Here is a 23966-nt window from a genome sequence, read left to right as displayed (position 1 = left end):
ATACAGTACAGTACAGTATAGTAAAGTGAAATACAGAAGAGAGAGGCCAGAAGCTGGCTGCGTCTGAATGTAAATTCATGAGGCATAGAACTCTCATGATTCACGAGGTGTCTTCATCGATAGCTCCATTCAATATGGCGGCAACGTCAACGTAAGACCTGCGACCAAGGCGGTGTTTATGTTTGTACGTCTATGGTCTTACGTTTAAATTTTAAGCAGAAGCTGTATGAAAACAACACACTGTCGTATACAACAGTGACTTCGTTTATTAAACGTATAATCCATTAAAAGAAAAAAGAAAAAAAAGAAACACAATATACTGGAAGAAGAAGACAACTTTATTGCTCTGTAGTTTCAAGCGGACCAACCAACCGGAAACGTAAAACCGTCATTTCCGGTTTATCTTTTTCTTTTTTCTTTTTCGTGTTTTCGTCGACGTTGCTTGCTGTCAATGTAAAAAAAAAAAAAAAAAAAAAAAAAAAAAAAAAGACAAATGTCACTATTTCATTGTTTTGTTCCGACATGTCGACCGCCGGTCTGCTTCACGTGTTTCAGAGCCGAATAACCGAACGCTTTACCAGCGTCGCCATGGAGATATTTCAAGAAGTGGCGCATATTGTAAAAGGATACCAAGAGGAAAACGACCGTCTGCGATCCTTACTGAACAATGTGATAAACGCACAGATGAATTCACCCAAGATTGGTTTGTAATACAGTAATAATAGTAATACCTTACCTACGTACAATGCCGTTTAAACTTTAACTTCGTTTATAACAGTAGTGCGAATCCTCACAAAAATATTAATATTGTGTGTGTTATTTGTGTAAGCTGTAAGGAAAAATAATGAAGAAAGTAGTGCAGGGCTTCTTTTAAACAGTGGACAGTAAGTATGGTGACCTTATACTCGTTCAATAAATGAGAGCTATATTTTCAATATTTTATCTTTTGTTCCCAATATGTAGTCAAACAGTATGTTTGTAAAGACATTGTGTGTGTGTTGGCGAGTATTTGGTACCTGGGCCTTCAGTAAGGATTTACCCGATTTAATGTTTCTCTTACTACCGGAACTATCATCGCGATTAGATTACATATCAGTACACAAGTGAGCCATGTACATCATCTGGAGCATTTCCGAATCAAAATGCATCTAATCATTTCCATCTAATTTGTCCTTGGGAGGACAAATTTTAAAACTGATTGTTCAAAGAAATAGTCCCATTGTTAATATATTTTAAGTTAGAATGGCCAACTTTACTAATTCTGAAAGCCCTGGGCATGTTATATTGAAATAGCAACACATGGAGGCTGAAATCTGATTGGGGGGGATCAAAGAGAAACGCTACCAAATGAAGACAGCAGAGTGTTAGGAATAAATTTACACAATTTAATCGAACAAATATTAGAATTTAGGTTGTACATGTAGTTCACTGCTTCTGATAGCGTGTAGGCCAGCAGAGAAGGCCTTGCTGGCCCTGATGTGCACCACTCAATAAAAATCCAATGTTTTCTTTCCCTCAATAGATCACGGTCGATTCACAAGACCAAGTACGGCTGTCAGAGAGCAAGCACCAAGGCTGAACAGTCCTGTGGAGACAGAAGTACAGCAATGTACTAAAGTACCGAAAATTGAGCATACTGAGCTGTTGGAGCCAGTGGCCGATATACCTGAAGAGGAGAAAAAAGATATGTCAGAGCTGCTGGCTAATCTACCTAAAGAGGAGCAAACTGAAATATCAGTGTCTTATGTAATGGAAGTATCAGAGCAGCTGGCCAATGAACAAGAAATATATTTTTCTAGAAGGTTGGCACCAGAACCAGAAAGAGGAACAGACAATAGCATCACAATGGCTTGTCGTAAAAGTGATTCCAAACAGGAAGGCACTGAAAGGCCTGACATTGCTACCTCACTTCAGGCTGTTGCTTTTGGAGACTTCAACACATCCATGGAATTCACTCAGCTGAGCAGGAGTGAAGAAATCCTAAACAAAGACCTGGGATATCCTGAATCTCCGAAACAATCATACAAAAAGGTAAATTAGTTTTTCCTTCTTTTTCTGTTAGAATCAGTTTTAATTTAATAAATTCTCTGTATTGCCCCTTTTCCACTGGACAGTTATGACTGGGCTTTAGCTCTACAGTCTTCACTTCAGGGTGGTTGTTTTTCCACTACAAAATAGTAGCTCCTCAATTGGCGAGGGAAAGTGCTTTGATGTCACTAATGCAAAGCCGTATCGAACACATCAGTTAGAAAAGTGATTCTTAACCAGTGTGCTGTGACATGTGAGAGATCATCATGTATGCTGTAAGAAAATATCCAGTTTAACTTAATTGGTCCGCAAATTATTTATTTACTACAAATACTGTATATTTGTCCATCTATCTATATCAGAAACATATAATGACCTGGTTCATCGAATTTTTGTGACATTTTTGTTGGGCAGTGTGCTGTGAGATTTTTTCCAGTGTAAAATATGTGCCTTGTCTCAATGAAGGTTGGGAAACACCAAGAACACATATGTATGACAAAGAACAATTGCGGACAAACATTTTTTTCATACATTTTCAACTGTGTTTAAAGTAGACAGAATCACTACTACCTCTATGTCTCAAAACAGGAAATGTGACCTTGCCTGACTTCTAAGTCACTCATGACAGCAGACACTGCACCTAACACTAGCACATACTTTAGACCACGGGTGGGCAAACATTTCAGCTCAAGGGCTACCTTCGACATAAAAATAAAATACTGATGGGACAGGTCATTCGACGATGGTTAAAATGTGTATGAAATAGTTTATTTAAATAATACAACAATATTTCATTCTCATCTGAAATGTTATTTATTGTTGATAACAATAAATACTATTTAATGTTTTGTTTGCATAAACAAGGAAGCTTACAATATAGAAAATTAAAAGATTGAAAAAAGTAGAAGATGCAGATGTTACAGGTAGCCAAGCAGTTAGTGCCATTACGTGTATCCTGATTTATCAAATATGATACATATTAAGTATTCTTTACATTGTGTTAAAAGGGCAAATAAAGTCTTCAGATTCGCATTTTCTGGATCAAACCAAATCAGAGCAACTTTGAGATGGCCAAGACAAAAAACTCTGTTGCTTTTTTATGATATTTTTTTACTCAATTGTTAGTTGCCCAAGAAGAAAAAAAAGAATAATAAATGCTTACTGTATTTTTAGCTACATTACTTCAGGAACAGGCGGCACAATGTATGAGTGGTTACATCTGCCTCACTGTAGTTCCGAGGTTGGGGGTTTAAATCCGGGCTTCACTCTACATTTGGGGAGTTTCCATGTTCTCTTTGTGCTTGAGTGGGTTTTCTCTGGGTACTCCAGCTTCCTCCCACATGCCAAAACATACTTCTTAGATGAACTGAAGACTCTAAATTGTCCGTTGGTGTGAATGTAAGTTGTTTGTCTGACTATTAGTACCCTGCAACTAGCTGACAACCAGTCCAGAGTGGACCCCGCCTCTCTCCCAAAGTTAGCTGGGATTGACTCCAGCTCACCCGTGACCCTATTCAAGATAAGCGGTATAGAAATTGGATCGATAATTCAGGAACAGTCCTTAAAAATGAACATAATACAACATAAACATTATGTATGAGTGCAAAGGAAAATGGTGATGGGCTCACCAGTTGATCAACATCATACTGTATGACATACTTTTGAGAAATGTATGTTTCTAAAGTCAGACAAAAATCCAGAACACAAATTACTGCCATGCATGTCTATGTACAGTATACTCTGTTATGATATTAAGGAGAAATTCTTAGTGTTTTTAATGTTTACTTTGTCTTCTTGTGTTTATACCTATCCGAAATGTCAATCACAGAAGATTATCAGAGAAGACAAGCCAAAGAGGAAAAATGTGATGACAACTATAGCGCTGAAAAAGGAACTTATCGCCAAGTGGGAGAGTGGTACACGTGTCTCTGACTTGGCTGTTCAGTACAATATGGCTAAGTCGACAATATCAACTATATTGAAGAGAAAAGAAGCCATCAAAGCTGCTGATGTTGCAAAAGGGGTAAAAACTCTGAGTAACAGAAGAACTGATAAAGTGGAAGAAGTGGAAAAAGTTCTGCTTGAGTGGATTACTCATAAACAGTTGCGGGGCGACACCGTGTCAGAGACCCTAATTTGTGACAAGGCAAGGGAGCTGCATAATGCCCTTACCCGAGACAACCCTGGGGGCAGTGCTGATGAATTCAAGGCTAGTAAGGGGTGGTTTTGCAAATTTAAAAAGAGAAGTGGAATCCACGGTGTGCTTAGACCAAGGGAGGCCGCCAGGGCTGGAAAAGAAGACACAGAGAGATATGAGGACAAATTTCAAACTTTCGTCGGCAGCCAGGGTTTTCTCCACTAACAAGTCTTGGTGATGGACAGGAAGAGAATTTCAAAGAAGACCTACATCACAGGGCAGAGAACACCTGCCCAGGACACAAGCCTTTGAAAGTTAGGCTAACTGCTGCTCTAGGCTAATGCCAGTAGCAACTGCAAACTGAAACTAATGCTTGTGTCACGTTCCAAAAACTCAAATTAAAAAAAACAGTAAAAAATTATGCTTGGTGTCATTTGAGGCCATATCCAAAAGCCTGGGTGGCTCGGCAGCTCTTTAAGGAATGGTTAAAAAATTGTTAAGGAACACCTGACAGAGAAACATTTTACACTCAAAATAATCTTGAGTGGGAACCTCAAGGAGACACTTTGAGGTGATGAAGAAGCCTCGCCCTTTCAGACCAAATATAATGTTGCTCGGGATGCACTGATACTTATACTAGTATTGGTATTGGTGACTTGTGTGAGAATACTCCAATACTGCGACACCAATACCACTTTACCAGCCTGACATATAGAATACCTTCCAGATAGAAGCCACGTCAGCCGTGTGGAGATACAGTACCTCTATGTAAACAGGGATGACAACACTTTTAGCCATCTGCAAATTATGTTCTGCAAAATGGATGTTGAACTGTGCTCGGGTAGTGGCCGGCAAGCAAGATTCTTGAGCGCCGTTGTCTGCTCCGCTGTGCCCTGGAGGCTACCTGGTTGATCCTGCCAGTAGAATGTCTATATAATCACAAAGATTAAGCCATGTATGTCTAAATCCACCCAAATCTGTACAGTGAAACTACAAGTGACTCATTAAATCAATGGTTCCTTTGATTGCTCCACCATTACTTTGATAATTGTGGCAATTTGATAGTTAATATTCGTCATAAAAAAATAACCTGCCCCTCATTTTTTAAAACCAGAATCCAGAGGAAAGAGAAGGAAGTGATGGTGTGAAAGTGTGACTTCAGTTGTCCTTCCAAGTTTTATTTTAGAACTACAATGCATTGTGTTACAGGCTATATTTAAGTCAAATGTGTCGGAAGACTCTTAGAAAAACATGCGGCTGCATATTAAAATGTCAGTAATGAAAATGTGTTACTCTAAAAAGTGTTATTAGATTGAAACTTGTGCCATGTTCAAGGAAAGTTTGTGTTTTAGTACAATATTTGATTAAAATAACACATTCTCATCACAATTGCTGGATGTAACGGCATTATCAAGTTTCGGTACTTGGTACTGAAATGTAAGTTCAAACGCCAATTCTAATTAAGTTGGGCCGTTGTACAGGTTGAAAAGGATTTATAAATCATTGTATTCTGTTTTTATTTATGTTTTACACAATATCCCAACCTCATTGGAATTGGGGTTTCTACTTTTACTTGTACTTGGCAGAAGTTTGCTGTAACACTGCTTGAGGACTATCGGGCAAGTCTGAAAACAAGTGATGAAGAGGACTATATAGGCTGCCTCAATACAATTGTGGACAGTCTCAGCCGGCCTGGGGCAGCCCATAGACCTGGAGGTGGACGAAGACAACGTTGAGAAGTGGATGGATGAACACAATTTGGTTTTGACCACCAACAAACTGCAGGGACTTCGCAGGGAGCAGCTAAGTGAAATGTCAGAGAAGCTTTGTGTTGATGAGTATAGAGCCTGGAAGTGCAACATTCCAAATGCAGAACTCAAGGAACTGTTGGGGGTATTTGTTCTTTTTGTGCACCCATACATAGCAGTTGCACCTCCCTGTACACCATCACTTACAGAGTTGAGGTTGAGTAGACAATTTATTGTTTTTACATTTTACAGTTAACTGTATACATTGTCTTTACATGTGCATCTCTATTATACCATTGTAGGGCAACAAACCATATTTGATCAAATGTTTATTTACCAGAAGAAGAAGGAAGAAAAATTACCAAACGTGAAAAGGGGGATTGTACTGCCGGTGTACCTTCTCAGATTGTGTTGTTACTTTTCATCGACCGGGGGGCCTTTTGGGGTAAACCACTATTTATTTTAGGAGGGTTGAAGATTTTTTTTAGGGGGGCTAAAACAATACAACTTTGTCATTGACACATACTACCCCCAATAATTTTTTGGGGGGGGTGGCTTGAGAAGTTTTTAGGGGTGCTTCAGCGACTAGGCCTAGCGATGCAACTGCTATCAAATGTAAATAACAAATGAGGTGGGTTTTTTTTAAAGCATTTTGCTAATTCTGAACATTTAAATTGATCCTCAAAAAGTAGCCTTAGCTCTAATTGACATTCATTAGTGGCCAAACTTCCCGTCCACTTGAACCAATAAATGTTTTTCTCACCAAGTAGGCGTATCCGACCCAGGGTGGTCCACCGGCCCCACCGAGGCGCCCCAAAACCGGCCACCCGGAAGAGGCCGCAGGGCCCCAAAGCCCCCACCCCCAGGAGGGCCAGGGGCCCCCCACTAACTCGCAGGGCTCACCAATGTAGCCATGGGAATGATAAGTGGGTCACCCCGGAGAGCAGCCACGTGAAGTGAGAGGGGAGGCCCCACCCCAAGCAGCCATCCAACCAGAGGGGCCCGGCCACAGAAGCACCACCATGGCCCTACCCCATGAATAAGTGGCCCCTGAGTTGTGTAGTGCATTAAAAGCTGGAGTGGCCCATGAGGATGGGGCTGACACAAGATCTGAATTTGCTCCCTGACCATAAACAGTTGTTACCCACTGCTCCTTGGGAATGGGCGTTGTGAATTGTGTATAAGAAAAATAAATAATGTCACGAGCTTATCTGATGCACTGACCAGCCACAACATAGCCACAGGCACGATAATCAGGTCCATTATGAAAGTGCTATCAAAAAGTATGCCTTTACAAAAATAATCATTAGTTTTGATTGACATATTATAGATGTATTAATTTATACGTTGTTATTTGATTCTATTAGTGTAGAAGTACATACAGCTGAGTTGATGTGGTGTATAATTCGCTGAACAGTCTGTATGACAGCTACACTTCAGTTATGTAAGGAGAACTGACAATTTTTGTGGAGATTGGCTTGATTTATCTATTCACTCAGAACTCTTTTCGAGTGGAGGCTGGCCTAACCGCAGTAAAATACTTGCGGTGTATTTATATGTGATCTATATTATAGCCAGGAGACCGCGTTGTGTTTTCCGGTGAACCACAAGTTGACCGGAAACCAGGTCGTTTCGTTTGCCGTTTCTCTTCCGGGTTCTCTTTCTTTAGCGTCCTCGTCGATGTATTTCGAGCTCCGTGAGTGCAAAAAGATAATCAACCGTTTTCGCATTGCACTTCGTTGTTCCGACATGTCGACCGTAAATCAGATGCAAGCGTTTCAGTCCCGTTTAACCGAACGTCTCACCTGCTTCGCCATGGAGATATTTCAAGAAGTGGCGCGTATGGTGAAAGCATACCAAGAGGAGAACGACTGTCTGCGGTCCTTACTGAACAATGTGATAACTACCCAGGGGAATATAGCCATAATGGGTTTGTAACTTCACTTTTAACATTCACACTCAGCATTGGAACAAGGGGGAACGAATATTAACCGTATGCTTATGGTTTGTATAGAAAAGTCGCTTCAAGTCAATAGCATCAGGCTGCTTTGGGCCCCCCCATCCGAACGTTAAAAGTGGTTTGCGCTGGGGTTTTCACGTTTTATTCAGTTGCCGTTTCTCAAGGCGCCTTGGGGGAATTGATCACTAAATCAGTTTTATATATTTGGTCATGAGTTTCTTACGACTCACTGTCTTAAGCAAATAGAACATCAGTGGGATACTTTTGATTCTGCACAGACTGACTGATTTTTCTAATATGTAATTATGTATAAAATTACTGTATTGTAAAAATTTAATTTCATAACCAGTGTCCACCTAAATACGACAATGCAATCCATCCAATAAATAAATTCCATTAATTAATTCCATATTTAATAATAGTTTAAGTAATCCTTAATCTACATTTCAGACTAAAGATGAAGGCATACACTTAAATCACATTTTGTTTTACTTCAAATTTCTTGTGATATGGCTTAAATGAAAACCATAGTCATGCATACATATAGATTTAAAAGACAGAGGCAAACATAAATGTTTAATCTGTTATTAAAAAGGAGACATGCATTTCCTCTTTTGACTCTGGTTGAAATTGCTGCATCGCACAGTAATTGCATGACAGTCCTTTCTAAGAGACTCTCCAAAACAGGGCAGATCATTTCCAGACAAAAGAAACCCAATCAGTTCTAAGTTTTAATTGTAAATACTTTGTTTTTAAAAAAAAAAAAATATTTTACAGAGTTTTTGCAGCACTATATACGAGCAGAGATCACCAACATAGTGCCACCAGGTAGCCCCCATGGAACACATGAGTAGGCCACAGGTTCTAAAAATGGCTCACCACTAGGCTTTACACGATCAGGATTTTTGGGGCCGATCAGCAAGTTTAAAAAAACGATCACAAGATGGAGCAATGTGTCCATTTACATGACTTGTTAATTTATTGTGTACTGTATACTGAGTACTGTATCCATCCATCCATTTTCTGTACCGCTTATCCTCACTACAGTCGCAGGTGTGCTGGAGCCCATCCCAGCTCAAAATTATTCTCTAGCATTTTAGATAAAAGTTAAAACATCAATGACCTCTAGGGGACATTCAAGGATTGGCCACTGACATAAGTTTAGTTCAAATCAACATTACAACATGACAGAAATAATGGGTGCTAACTTCCATCCATCCATTCTTATACCTCTTATCCTCACTAGGGTCGCGGGCTGCTGGAGCCTATCTCTCCCAGCTATCTCCGGGCGGGTTGGGGCCAATCGCAGGGCACATAGAAACAAACAACCATTCATGCTCACATTCACACCTACGAGCAATTTAGAGTCTTCAATCAACCTACCTGTTATTGCATGTTTTTGGGATGTGGGTGGAAACCGGAGTGCCTGGAGAAACCCCACCCAGGCACGGGGAGAACATGCAAACTCCACAAAGGCGGGGCCGGGATTTGAACCCCGGTCCCCAGAACTGTGAGGCAGATGTGCTAACCAGTCGTCCACAGTGATTGTGGTCAATGGAGGAAAAAAAATCCTAAACTATTTACCCACATTTTTCAAGATAATAGATTTTAGACCTGTAATTTAAATACTATGATACAGCGGTATTTTTGCTTAAGGTTATCATACCGTCAGAATCTGATACCTCCCATACCTACTCCCACGAATGAATGTGGTTGGATGTTTGTTGGTGGTTGGAGGGGCCATAGGCGCAGAATGGCAGCCAAGATTCCGTCAGACTGACGCAGGGCGCGTTATTAGGAATGCCACAAAGTTTGTAGGCAGGACACGCCCTGCTCCAATATTACTGGCTCCAGGACACGCGCCGCTGCACTATGATTGGCTGTTGTATCCCTGTAGAACACACCCTGCTGCTTCCAGACGGGAAAATAAATATGTGACTTAAGTGTGGCACCGTTAATGTTTCTCACTAACGAACCCACCCTAACCTTAACCCATCCTAGACTGCCTTAAGACCCAACCCGAATCCTAAACCTAACCATAACAAACTTATTTTAATTTCGTACAAATGTGATACATGTTTGGGATGGTCGTCTCGTTACATCTGTGTAGCCTGCCCTTCCCGCGACGCAAGAGCCAATCAGTGTTGCAGTGGGGCATGTCCTGCCTAGAAACTGTGGGAATCCTAATAACGCACCCAGGGCAGCTCTGGCTACAGAAGTGGCTTACCAACACTAGCGTGTGACTATGGAATGTGCAATTGTAAAGCTGTTTGAGCTCTTTGAAAAACAGCAATATAAGTGTAACACATTTTATTATTATTATTATTACCTGCATTATGACAAACATGCATGGTAGGTTAATTGAAGACTCTAAATTGTCCGTTGGTATGAATGTGAGTGTGAATGGTTGTTTGTCTATGTGTGCCCTGCGATTGGCTGGTGAACAGTTAAGGGTGTACCCCGCCTCTCACCCAGAGTCAGCTGAGATGAAGGCGTCAACACGCCAGCGACCCTAGTGAAGATAAGCGGTATGGAAAATGGATGGATGTATTTTCACCTGAGGAGTCAGCACTTCATCACCAAACTGTTAAATAAATAAACCATGTGGAAATAAATAAAATCACAATTCAGAACAACTTGCTCACAGACTCATTTTTGGAAACTGGGCAGCTCACAAAAGTTGTACTTGTATTTTATTTATTATTACACTTGATGGCTGGGCAGGCACTCCAGAGACCCAACAATTGTATACAAGCAATTCAAAAAGTCAATTTTCCATAGTAAGTCTTCTTTAAATTTTAATATTTGTGTCAGACATCTTATACACAATGTAATGTGGCATGTGTGTTTTCTTTTTCTCCAAAAGATCACAATAGATTGGCTAGACCGGCTACAGCTGTTAGAGAGCAACCACCTGAGCTGAAGATTCCCTTGGTGAAGGGAGCAGAGCCATGTGCCAAAAGGCCTAAAATGGAGCATACTAACCCACTGACGAATGTGACTGAAGAGAAGGAAACTGATGTTTTGCAGCCATTTGAGAGTACAACTAAAGAAGAACAAACAGAAGTACCAGTGTCCTCTGCAGTGGAAGTATCTGAGCCATTGGTTGGTGCATCTATGTTGGAGCAAACAGGACTGTCAGAGTCATCTGCAATTGAAGGATATTTTCCATTTCCTGATACACCTAGACAGCATCAAAGAGAAGTGTCAGAGCCATTGGCCAATGAATCCAATGAGCAGAAAATAGAATATAATAAGAGCTTGGCACTAGAACAAGAAAGCGGAGCAGACAGTGGCGTCACAATGGATTGTCCTAAAAGTTATCCCAAAGAACAAGACACAACCGCACGTCAGGCAGTGGCTTTTGGTGACGTCTTTGCAGCCATGGAATTCGATCAGCCGAGCACTAGTGGGGAAATCGCAAACCAAGAACTGCTACTTCAGGAGCGTCCAAAAGTATCCCCCAAAAAGGTAAACTTTCATTGTTTGTTTTTAAGATTATTTAGAATGGTAATGTAACTAGGGGTGGACGATATGGGGAGGAAATTTTTTTTTTTTTTTTTGATGATGGTTTTTTTATGATAACGATAATTTTATAACATTCTAAGAAAAAAAACTGTAAATCTCTCCTTACTTCCCAGGACATTTATTGATAGAGGGAGTGTTTCAGAACAACAGCTCTTTTTTATTTTGTAAAGTACTTCCTACATCTACTGCAAAGCATTGCACAAGAGTATTGTATGGCAATATTTAACAATTAATAACTTTGTTATGTCCAAGCTGTATACAGTAGAATATGCCAAATCATGTTTGCGCAGTAGTATTTTAGTTAAGCTTTTGTAACAACAAAAACAATTAAGATGATGTTTACATATAAACCTAATAAAATATTTTAAACCACATAGATTTTTGTTTGTCACTACAGCACACACCGGCATACAAATTTGGCTCAAACACTACAGAAAGACATGTACAGTAATTGATGGCGTTCTTTGTGTCCTACCGTTTACTTGCTTTGTCATATGATACGTTTGCAAAGAGACTTGGCGAGGGTTTTCTGAGTGTGTAGTGCAGACTTATATTTTCTTTGGCAGTAGTCATGCATGTAGAATCAACATTGACAAAGTTTTACATACTCCTCCAAATAAGGACTTTCATGCACTTCCTCCTTTCACACTTTCACGCTTCCTCCTATGGCGTCCATGCACACGTTCAGTTGCTAATCTTCGTTAGTGCATCAATGGTGTTTTTCATTCATTGTGTGTTAGCTTTTAGGTAGCGATTTTTGTGAACAAAAACAAAGAAATGAAGTCTGTGATGTATTTGAACATTTAATAGCTGTAATTATTTTGTGTGTGTCAACTGGTTTGTCAATTAATGACTTTAAGTAAACAATATTCACCCTTACTCTTTGCCACTATGGTAGCACCTCAGCAACCTGTTGTGATTTTCATGCCGTCCGGGCGCTGCTGGATAAAAGTGCTGGCGTTGAGCATAGAATGGACTACTTGTATAAGAGTGGTAAAATCGGAGATTTTAGATCCAGTTCGATCCGATACTAATTTTTTTGCAGACATCAGACCGATTTCCGATCTCAAAGATTGGATCGGGATACCCCTATTATTTACCCTATGGATATATAGTGGTTATAAAAAGTCTACACACTCTTGTTCAAATGCCAGGTTTTTGTGATATTAAAAAGGAGACCAAGATAAATAATTTCAAAACTTTCTCCACGTTTCCGGTGACCTATAACCTGTACAACTCAATTGAAAATAAAAACTGAAATAATTGAGTGCATAAGTGTGCACACCCTCTTGTTACTGGTCTGGGCTACCTTCAGAATTAACTAGTCACATACAAAATCATTAAATGAGAATCAACACACGCCTACAACCATTTAAAGTGCCTCCAATGAACCCCAAATAAACGTCAACTGTTCTAGTTGGCTTTTCCTAACTTTTTTTTTTTTTTGCCTTCTGTCAAAAGCCTGAGGGGTTTGTACTAACGCTGACTGACAGCTTTTCGAACTGTTCATAATTCCTTCCACCTTTTCTAAGGCCCCAGTTCCAACTGAAGAAAAAGAGCCTCAAAGCATGATGTTACCCCCATGACCCCCAAACAGTCCGTAGATGAGGTGATGGTTACCTACAAAGGAAAGACAGCTGGCAACCTGAGGCAGTACATAAAAAAAAAACCAGACAAGTGGGGTTTTATGTTCACCGGGGCCTCTGAGGTTGGCTTCATTCATGACATGGTGCTGTACCAGGGCAAGACAACCCTGGAGGCCCATGATGTCCCCCAGAGGCCTGAACAAAAAGAATTGGGAGCCGCCAGCCAGATTGTCACTGTCCTGGCCATTACCATGTCCAGCCCCTCAGTCATCTTTGCTGCTTTTTCACCAGCCTTGCGCTAGTGCGGTACATCAGAGGCCAGAACTACGGGTACACGGGGACAGCCAGGGACAACAGAATCAAAAATCCTCCACTCAAGTCCATCAAGGAGATGGAGAAAAAGACTGTCCCTCGTGGTACTTCTGACTATGTTACAAGTGATGATGGCATACTGGTCATCAGGTGGAAAAAAAAAAAGCGATCAATCTGCTGTCCACAGACATGGGGATGGAGCCGAAGTCCTCAGAATGAGCCAGTGATCTCACCAGCTGTCATCAGGAGTTATAATGCCAACATGGGGGGCATTGATAAGAGTGACATGCTGGTACACCTCTACCACACCCCCATGAAGTCCGAAAGGTGGTATGTGCGCCTGTTTGCATATGTAATTGATGTCTCTATCACAAATTCCTGGGTAGTGAACAAGTGGGACTATAAGGCCCTTTGGGTGAAAGGACAGCCGCTGAAGGATTTCTGAATCCAGGTGTTCAAGGGTGCCAGCGGTCAGATGCCTGCCACATCTAGCTCCAGAAGCAGCTCATCTTCATCGGTTGAAAGCCTGACCACCGGATTTTGCTCAACCGGGGAAACAGCCGCCACACCAAATGAGGTTGTGCGTTTTGATCTGGCCCTCTTCGATCCTCCTGTAAATGCTAAGTGCCAGATCTGCAGCAAAGAACACATTCTAAGATCAAATGTTCCCTGCAGCGTTTGCAAGGTCCACCTTTGCATAAACAGTGAGCATAACTGCTTCATTAGATACCATGAAGAAAAAAAAGCCCTAATGGTGTTAAAAGTGATACTGCATATGTTTTACTGCACAAGCACTTCGGTTGTAATGTTCTTTCACCTAATAGGTGTTATTCTTGTATTTTGTATAGATTTAAAAAAAAAAAAAATTTTTAACAACTAAAGGGCAAGAAACCAAATATGGTGACTTTGTTAAGGTTGATTCTATGAATTGTAGTGAAAAAGTTAAAAAAAATTTCATCAGAAATAAAAGTTATATCCCGCTACATCACTCTTAGTATGATTTCTTTTGAATTTCAAAGTATTTCAATGAGTCCCCTATAAAGGGTTAACACTTAGTAAATCACAATGTTCCATCAGTGGTAAGCTATTTTTAGAACAGACCAGCTACCTGGGGGCTACCTGGTGCCTCCGGGCATAGTGCTACAAAAACTAAAATACAAAAACAAACTTGAGTATTTACAACTGAGCTTTTAACTATTTTAGGCTTTAACATTTTTCTACAAAACAAATTTAAAGTGAATAAAAGTTCAATTATGTACAAGAAGAAAATCTCCATCCAGATAACTTGTCTACAGTTAAGATTGGCATTGAGAAACAAGTGCCTCAAGCTTTGAGGAGCGGACCCGGTTTCTTTTGTCTGTCTGGAAATGATCTGCCCTGTTTTGGAGAAGATTCTCTCAGAAGTGACTGTTGGAAACAGTTCCATTAGAGACACTGGCACCTTTGTTAAAAATAATTTTTCCATTGTGTTGTCAATAAAATTTAATTGTCTCCATTTTCTGCTGGTGTCACTGTTTCCTTATCAGCGCGCTTGTCTCACATAAGGCCCGCGCGCACACAAAGACAATCTGACTTTTTTTTGGTGCCCATTTTACCTCTTCTCAACAAAGCACGTCAAAGTCTGATAAGATTGTCCATAGGTCTGATGTGTGTTAAGAGTGGATTCGTCCCAATTCTAGGGTCTGAAACAGATCTTGGCTGACAATCTTAAATAATGAAAATGTTCAATACTTACGACGAAAAGTCTTAATGTGTGGGGGAGAGCTGACTTCTCCCGAGTCATGACGGCCTGAATTGTGACGTGGAACGGATTATAGCCAATCAAGAAGCACTCTGACTCAAGAAAAGGAAACTACTATAAATAAAAATAAGCATGTCTTACCCAATGTCTTTTTTTTCATTAATTTTTTTGATATTAAAGTGGGTTCCCCAGACAGCAAGAAGTATTTTGCAAAGAAAGTCTGCAGTTGGCCACTGATTTTGCCTCAATTCAAAATTTTAACTGCCATCTTAAACACAAAAACATTAAACGCATTTCCGGGTTTAACGAGACGTGCCGCCGTGCTGCATCAACCCATATAAAAACAGTATATAAAGCATCAAATATTGTGTTTTACATCGGTACTTGACTATATTATGTTCATAACATATAATGTACAGTACCTGTAGATTAAAAAGCAAAGCTTGTGACCAGAATGTATGCGAATGTACGTACACGGTGGGTACGTTCAAATCAATGGAGCCAGTGAGCCTCCTTTCAAATACCCACACTCTTGCTTTTATTCTCACCAACACCTCTCTTTAGCAACATGCTTCTACCTTAACTGTTTATCTATCTTTTTATGGTTTAAGCAATGTGATAAAGTACAAGATACTGAATACACAGCATCAAATGCCTTTACAGGCTTGCCAGGCATCCACTTCTGAATTGCTCATTTGCGGGGGTGCGCCGGCGACTCTACACGATGGCCCAGTCGGGTTCGACCACGTCGCACAGTCGCACCTTTGTCCCTATTGGCAGAAGATGAAATACAGCGATAGCAATAGGCAGTGTAGCGGTACTTGAAACCGAGACCTTTCAAAACCGTGTTATACCTTCAACACGGCTATTGCCCCATGCCTAGCTCAAAAACAAAAATTTTCATCACCAAAAGAACATCATACCTACTATGAAGAATCGTGGTTTATCCCCCCCCCCCCTGAATAAAATAGAGGAGAATTGAGTTGTACAGGTTATAGGTCCTAATGGTGGAAAAAGTTTTGAAATCATTATTTTTTTTTTTTGGTCTCATTATTTTATATCACCAAAACCTGGCATTTGAACCGGGATGTGTAAACTTTTTATATCCACTGTATAAGGGCTGCCCATTATGTTTAAGCAACGTCATCGCAATGTGCATGTGTGCAATAGTCACATCACAGGGTCCTCCACAATGTTGGTATATTGATATACCGTCAATCAACTGTAAAATTAATAAGTGACCAGCAGAAGGACCTGGTTGGACATGCTAATAAGATTAGCACCGATGTTACAGCAAATTATAACCCATCAAACAACATACATGGAGCAGCCCAGGGTGGTACAGGGTGAGGCAGAAAGGACAGATGTTTTTGAAATACTCAGAAAATAATAAATGGTAGCTGCAAAAAATGTTATTGACATCAATGTGTTTGCATTGAAATAATATTTGGCACAATCAAATGTGGAAAACAACATCCATCATGTGGTGTCTGTTTTCATTGATGCATTTCTAAAGGCGCTGATGGAAATTGGCTTCCACTCTCTTCAGGGAGCTGTGGCATTATTGAAGGTACAAACTTCAGGTGTACACAACCTGTTTTGCTTAAACTAATGCTCAAATACAGAATAACTAATGCATCTGTTAAAACATGGGTGTAAAATAACAGCTTGATTAAAAACAAATACTGTTCGGAATGTGCTAATGAATCTACAGGATAACTGGGCAAAATAAGTTATTTTAACTTCGTCTGGTTGGACTACAGTGCATTTAAATACAGGTAGACATACAAATGACTCCATATACTTTTGCAATCAACTGAGCATAGTTATTCTAGAGAGGGTAAAAGAGAAGGGTGCCACGGTGGCCGACTGGTTAGAGTGTCTGCCTCATAGTTCTGAGGACCGGGGTTCAATCCCCGGCCCCGGCTGTGTGGAGTTTGCATATTCTCCCCGTGCCTGCGTGGGTTTTCTCCGGGCACTCCGGTTTCCTCCCAAAAACATGCATGGTAGGTTAATTGACAGCTCTAAATTGCCCGTTGGTGTGAATGTGAGTGCGAGTGGTTGTTTGTTTGTATGTGCCCTGCGATTGGCTGGCAACCAGTTCAGGGTGTACCCCGCCTCCTGGCCGATGATAGCTGGGATAGGCTCCGGCACGCCCGCGACCCTAGTGAGGAGAAGCGGCTCAGAAAATGGATGGATGGAAAAGGAGTTTTCACATTTTAGGTGTACGTTATCCTGTATTTGTTTTAACATCGCAAAATATCGCAGGGTCATAAAAAAGAATTTTCCAATATCGTGCAGCCCTACACTGTATGACCCACTCAATGCATAACATTTGGGTGATGTTCCTCGCACCTGCACATTAAAGTGGTAGGACAATCTACACAATCGTACAGATTACATAATCTTCCACCCTCAATATGATCTGTCAGGTTGTGACAGGTTATAACCGAAGAGACAACATGTGGAAGAGGAAGGTGTTTTGGAATATGAGGGTAATTTACAAATCAATTCTTAGTACAGTATTCTGATTGTGAAAGTTCATTTGAAGATTCCCTTGTCTTTCACTTGGAATACACAACGCAAGGAGGAGCACCATAGATGATCGCTGGCGCAAGCAAAGAACCAGTCACTGGAGCTCATCTCCACTCCACTCACTTGGTAACATAATACAAATGTCCTAGAACCCACACAATTTGCAGTGATTTTCAGATCAAGTCATCCTTTGATGATTCCATAGTCACTTAGAAAATGATTGTGGATATCACCCATTTGAGTTTTCAGTTCAGCACTGGAAAAAGAGAAGAACATCATGGATCTTGCATGCCTACATTGGCATCGTTATCCTTGTTGTTGTCTAAAGGTCAAGAGGGGGGATTAACTGCAAGTCTTTGGGATGCTGAGGAAGGGAGGGTGATTTTTAGAGCCACAATCTCTCTGAAGTGCTTCCATTTCTTGTCATGGATCATTTGACTTGATGACCAGGAATCAAGACTAGTTCTAAGGCAAGTGGACAAGTTGGCAATAATATGCATGCACTGTGTGGGTCCAGTGTGTGTATATATATATATATATATATGCCCTCAAAACGGAAAGTATGGCATGAAAATTTGGGTTGCCTGTGATGCATTTTCATTTTAGGCACGGAATATGCCAATTATACAGGAAAGCTAGAAGGACGAGGTGTTTTGAAAAACGGAACATGAGTAGTGATAGATTTGTCAAAGATTCAGTGGTCATATTACCTGTATTGCTGGGCGATATATTGTGAAGCTCGATTCGATCTGTATTTTATTAATGCTTGATATGGGAAAAGGGGATCATTGATTTTATTTTCTATACCTTTTTCTACTCCGTGAGATTTCGTTGCTCTGCAAGACTTCCACAGCAGCTCTTGTTGTGTGGAGACAACATGATACAACATGGAGGAGAAGACGCTAACAGTTAGCGAGTCAGAAATGGTCCCAAAAAAGGGCACGTAACATCTATCATTTGGAAACAACCATTTTCTGCAAAATGTGTATGAAAGGTGTTGCGACGAAGACAGGCATATCCGTGTAAAATCACCTAAAGATGAAGCACGTTGTCAAGTGCGCTGCATGTATCACGCTAAAAGGAGCTGCGACTTCCTGTCCCGCTCCTTAATCTCAACAAAGCAAATTTAACAGGATCCATATTCAGCTCCACTCGTTATGAGAGGTCGAGCACCAAATGGAGGGAGGTAACATCAACAATCTCATTCTATACTGTAGCCAAGGACATGATTCCTATTTAACCAGTGGAAAAACAAGGATTCAAAAAGCTGATGAAAACATTGGATCCCAGATACGAGTTGCCCAGTGGGAAATCATTCTCAGAGGAAGCATTGCTCGAACTTTACAATTATGTCAGGTAGAAAGCACAGTGTAACATACTTCTCTACGTTGAAGACTGGGAGCTGAAAAGTACCTTTTTTCATACAAGCTACGCACCCAAAGATCATACTGGCGAGACAATTGTGCAAGGACTTTAAAAAGGCCTCAAATTCTAGGACGCTGGATGAATATTGTGATATCAAATTTCAGCCATATCCCCCAGCACTAATTACCTCTGGTAATAGCAATTTGTATAACCTGGGACAGAAGCTTCTCAAAAGGACTTTGGAAATGGTTGGACAATCTGGAAAAAACGTAAGATGTCGCCCACTTCTGAAGTTATAACTGAAGAAAAGGCAAGTACATTTTTCCAACTTTGTTTACAGTGAATGCTGTCCTGGTTTATTACAAAACAAAAAAAGGATGCTACACAGGGATAGAACAATAAGTAGCTGGGAGGACTGTAAACCAGAGGTCATACTTGACTACATCACTGCTACAGGAGGTGTTGACAGTTTAGACAAACTGCTGACCTGCTACTACTGTCAAAGAAGGTTTCAGTGGGCACTTGTGATATTTTTTGTCTTACTGGATGTTTCGGGCTGTAAAGCATTTTCAATCTGGATGGGAATCAACCCAGAATGGAACCAAAGAAGACTTGTTTTTTGAGGAGGTAGGAAAACTACAACTCCACAGGAGAAAACATGTCCAAGTAATTCAGCGTCTGTAGCCACAGTGAGGAGAATGAGAGCGACCCCAGCTGTCTCACCTGCAGGCCTCACACAACCACAGCCTGAAATATCTGAAGTAAGTGTCTGGTTGCAGATGTTTGATGTACGTGTGAGTGTGGGAGAATTCAGAAATTAAAAAAAAAAAAGAAAATCCTGAACTATCCTGATCTTTTATTTTTTTATTTTAGGTTGCATCTGGTGGAAAGAGGAAGCGCTGCGAGATGTGTGGACCACTAAAGGACACAAAGACACAAACCACATGTAGAAACTGCCAAAAGTACATCTGTGGTGCACATACTGCCAAATTTTGTGAGGAATGTGTTTTTCTGCATCTCATAACATAAAGTGGTTGATTGTTGAATTTCAAGTTGAATAATGATACAATAAATCTTAAGTTAACATTGTCTCACTTCATTCCACCCCCCCAGGTCTTGAGTATAGTGGATTTATAACATCAATGATAATCTTACAACAAAAAACACAATTCCATTGTTATATAATGACAAGATGTATTTTTAAAGTAACATTTTATTTCAGAATTGTTTTTAACCCAAAATATGTCATATGTAAATTTGAAAAGAGGGATACCACAGTGGAGAGAAGAAGCCCCAAAAGTGATGATTATATAAGCATTAAGTAAATTCTCAGGAGGGCTCCAAAAAACATAGTGGACCCTTGAAAGTCCAGTTTGCGGGACGAATAAGCTAAACATACAGTTTGAAAGTTAGGCAAAAATCCAGACTCTAAACTGCTGACATGCATGCCTAAACATACTGAGGTATGACCTAATTTCATTGAGCAGCTCAAGGATAAATACTAAAGTGTTTTTTTTTTTTCATTTTCATGATCTTTTTTGTGTGTGATACCTATCCCACATCATCACAGAAGGGTACCCGGGATGGCAAGCCAAAGAGGAAAACTGTGATGACAACCATAGCACTGAAAAAGGAACTTATCGCCAAGTGGGAGAGAGGGACACGTGTGTCTGATCTGGCTGTTCAGTACAATATGGCTAAGTCGACAGTATCAACCATATTGAAGAGAAAAGAAGCCATCAAAGCTGCTGATGTGGCGAAAGGGGTAAAAACACTTAGTAGCAGAAGAACTGATAAAGTGGAAGAAGTGGAAAAGGTTCTGCTTGAGTGGATTACCCATAAACAGTTGAGGGGCGACACTGTGTCAGAGACCCTAATTTGTGACAAGGCAAGGGAGCTGCATAATGCCCTTACCCGGGACAACCCTGGGGGCAGTTCTGAGGAATTCAAGGCTAGTAAGGGGTGGTTTGTTAATTTTAAGGAGAGAAGTGGAATCCACGGTGTTCTAAGACCTAGGGAGGCTGCCAGGGCTGGAAAAGAAGACACCAAGAAATTTGATGATGAATTTCAGAACTTTGCTAACAGCCAGGGTTTTCTCTCCTAACGCGTTTGTGACAAGACCTGAATGCCAAAGAGGACGGGCATCACAGGGCAGAGAACACCTTCCTCGGACACAGGCCTTTAAAAGTTAGGCAAACTGCTGCTCTGGGATAATGCCAGTAGGGACTGCAAAATCAATTTACTGCTTATGTACCATTCTGAAACCTGATTTAAACAATTTGTGAAATAATATAAACTTGATTTAATGTATATCTCAAATTGAGGGTGGCCAGGCAGCTCTTGAAGGAATGGTTTAAGAATGAGTTTGCTCCCAGTGTTAAGGAATGCCTGACAGAGAATCAAGTTCCAACTCATTCTTCTTCTCAAGAACACACTTGGAGGTGACCTAAAAGGACAAACCTAACCCTTTTGGTACCCTGTGAATGAGCACTTTAATATCCTCTACTCCTCGAGCGTTGTAGAGAATGCCTGGGCAAGTTATGAAGAGGACAATGTCATCTGCCTGGAAAAAAATGTGGTCAGCCTTAATGGCACTCAGAGCTTTTAAAGGCATTGAGCAATAATAATAATCCATTCGATTTACAGTGGGTACGGAAAGTTTTCAGACCCAACTTAAAATTTTCACTCTTTGTTATATTGCAGCCATTTGTTAAAATCATTTAAGTTAATTTCCCTCCCTCATTAATGTACACAGCACCACATATTGACAGAAATTTTTTTTTGAAGGTTTTGCTGATTTATTAAAAAAAGAAAAACTGAAATATCACACAGCCATAAGTATTCAGACCCTTTGCTGTGACACTCATATTTAACTTGGGTGCTGTCAATTTCTTCTGATCATCCTAAAGATAGTTCTACACCTTCATTGGAGTCCAGCTGTGTTTGATTGTACTGATTGGACTTGATTAGGAAAGAAGCACCCCTATCTATATAAGACCTTACAGTTCAGAGTGCATGTCAGCGAAAATGAGAATCATGAGGTCAAAGGAACTGCCCGAAGAGCTCAGGGACAGAATTGTGGCAAGGCACAGATCTGGCCAAGGTTACGAAAAAAAAAAAAATCTGCTGCACTTAAGGTTCCTAAGAGCACAGTGGCCTCCATAATCCTTAAATGGAAGACGTTTGGGATGACCAGAACACTTCCTAGAGCTGGCCGTCCAGCCAAACTGAGCAATTGGGGGAGAAGAGCCTTGGTGAGAGAGGTAAAGAAGAACCAAAAGATCACTGTGGCTGAACTCCAGAGATGCAGTCGGGAGATGGGAGAAAATTCTAGCAAGTCAACCATCACTGCAGCCCTGCACCAGTCGGGGCTTTATTACACAGTGGCCCGACGGAAGGATCTCCTAAGTGAAACACACATGAAAGCCTGCATGGAGTTTGCTAAAAAAAAAAAAAACACCTGAAGGACTCCAAGATGGTGAGAAATAAGATTCTCTGGTCTGATGAGACCAAGATAGAAATTCCATCCATCGATCCATCAATTTTCTGAGCCGCTTCTCCTCACTAGGGTCGCGGGCGTGCTGGAGCCTATCCCAACATGGTGACTGGTTGCAATTGAAGAAAAGATGAATGTGGCCAAATACAGGGATATCCTGGACGAAAACCTTCTTCAGAGTGCTCAGAACCTCACACTGGGCCGGATGTTCACCTTAAAAAAAGACAATGACCCTAAGCACACAGATAAAATACCAAAGGAGTGGCTTCAGAACAACTGCATGACTGTTTTTGAATGGCCTAGACAGAGCCCTGACTTAAACTCAGTTGAGCATCTGTGGAAAGACCTGCAAATGGCTGCCCACCAACATTCACCATCCAACCTGACGGAACTGGAGAGGATCTGCAAGGACGAATGGCAGATGATCCCCAAATCCAGGTGTGAAAAACTTGTTGCATCATTCCCAAAAAGACTCATAGCTGTATTTGCTCAAAAGGGTGTTTCTACTAAATACTGAGCAAAGAGTCTGAATACTTATGGCTGAGTGATATTTGAGTTTTTCTTTTTCAATAAAAAATTTCAACAATTCAGTTTTCCCCCCCCTGTCATTATGGGGTGCTGTGTGTAGATTAATGAGGAAAAATGAACTTAAATGATTTTTAACAAATGGCTGCAATATAACAAAGAGTAAAATATGTAAGGGGGTCTGAAAACTTTCCGTACCCACTGTGTATAGCGCTTCTAAAGGAACTCAAAGATGCTTTACAATTGCACCAATTATTCATTTATTCACTCAGTCACACCCATGTGTTGGTCAACTACTTGTTTAGCCATAGCTGCCCTCGAGCAGTGTGGCTGCCATTCTGCGCTTGCGACCACCACCAGACATCCAACCACATTCATTTGTAGGCAATGTGGGTTAAGTTAAGCAACCATCCGGTTGCTGGGTGTACACCTAACCGCTGCGCCACACCGCCCCAAGTGCTGTGGTGGAGGATATTCTATCACTCGGGCAGTCCATGGACCTAGAAGTGGACAAGGTCGAAAGGTTGATGGACAACACACTGTGGTTCTGATCACCGACAAACTGCAGGGTCTTCAGAGGGAGCAGCAGAGAAGTTCCAGAGGAACTTTGTGAGGAGCAGTATGGAGGCTGGAATTGCAACATTCCTACTGCAGAAATCAAGGGACTGTTGGGATATTGGGTCTTTTTATGCACCTCCCTGTACCACATCATCGCTCCTCAAAGACAAGGTTGAGTACGTTTTCCTGTTTTTACATTTGACTGTTAACTGTTAATCCTCACTCAAGTCCAATATATGTCTCACTATAAAGGCACTAGAATCATGTGATTTCTCCTAGCCAATCAGGAAAATGTAGAAAGAGGATAATCATTTATAAGTTATACTAATATTAAATTATATAGGTGTATTTTGTTTATACAATGCTTGTAATGTACAACACATTTTCTGGTTAAAATCTGAAATTTGAAACATCTAAATTGAGTGCGATATAAAGCAATAACTATAC

At 40.7% G+C, this 23966-nt stretch overlaps 1 protein-coding gene across 8 annotated transcripts in view; it reads left to right on the top strand.

The window, feature by feature from the left end:
* Positions 1-492: 492 nt before the first annotated feature.
* Positions 493-23966, top strand: part of LOC133408367 (heme transporter hrg1-A-like) — a 36597-nt gene continuing 13123 nt past the window's right edge. For 2 of the 8 annotated variants that reach the window (XM_061687179.1, XM_061687174.1), the window contains exons 1-4: positions 493-703; positions 1523-2031; positions 5752-7843; positions 10740-11344. In XM_061687179.1, the coding sequence (XP_061543163.1) occupies positions 7594-7843; positions 10740-11344 (855 nt within the window). In that variant the 5' untranslated portion in view covers positions 493-703; positions 1523-2031; positions 5752-7593. The other 6 variants (XR_009769299.1, XR_009769300.1, XM_061687177.1 and 3 more) reach the window with 6 other exon arrangements.

This window comes from Phycodurus eques, chromosome 10 (genome assembly GCF_024500275.1).
Source record: "Phycodurus eques isolate BA_2022a chromosome 10, UOR_Pequ_1.1, whole genome shotgun sequence".
Classification (NCBI taxonomy): domain Eukaryota; kingdom Metazoa; phylum Chordata; class Actinopteri; order Syngnathiformes; family Syngnathidae; genus Phycodurus; species Phycodurus eques.
Note: the sequence above shows the minus strand (reverse complement) of the source record. Positions and strands in the feature narration are given on the sequence as shown.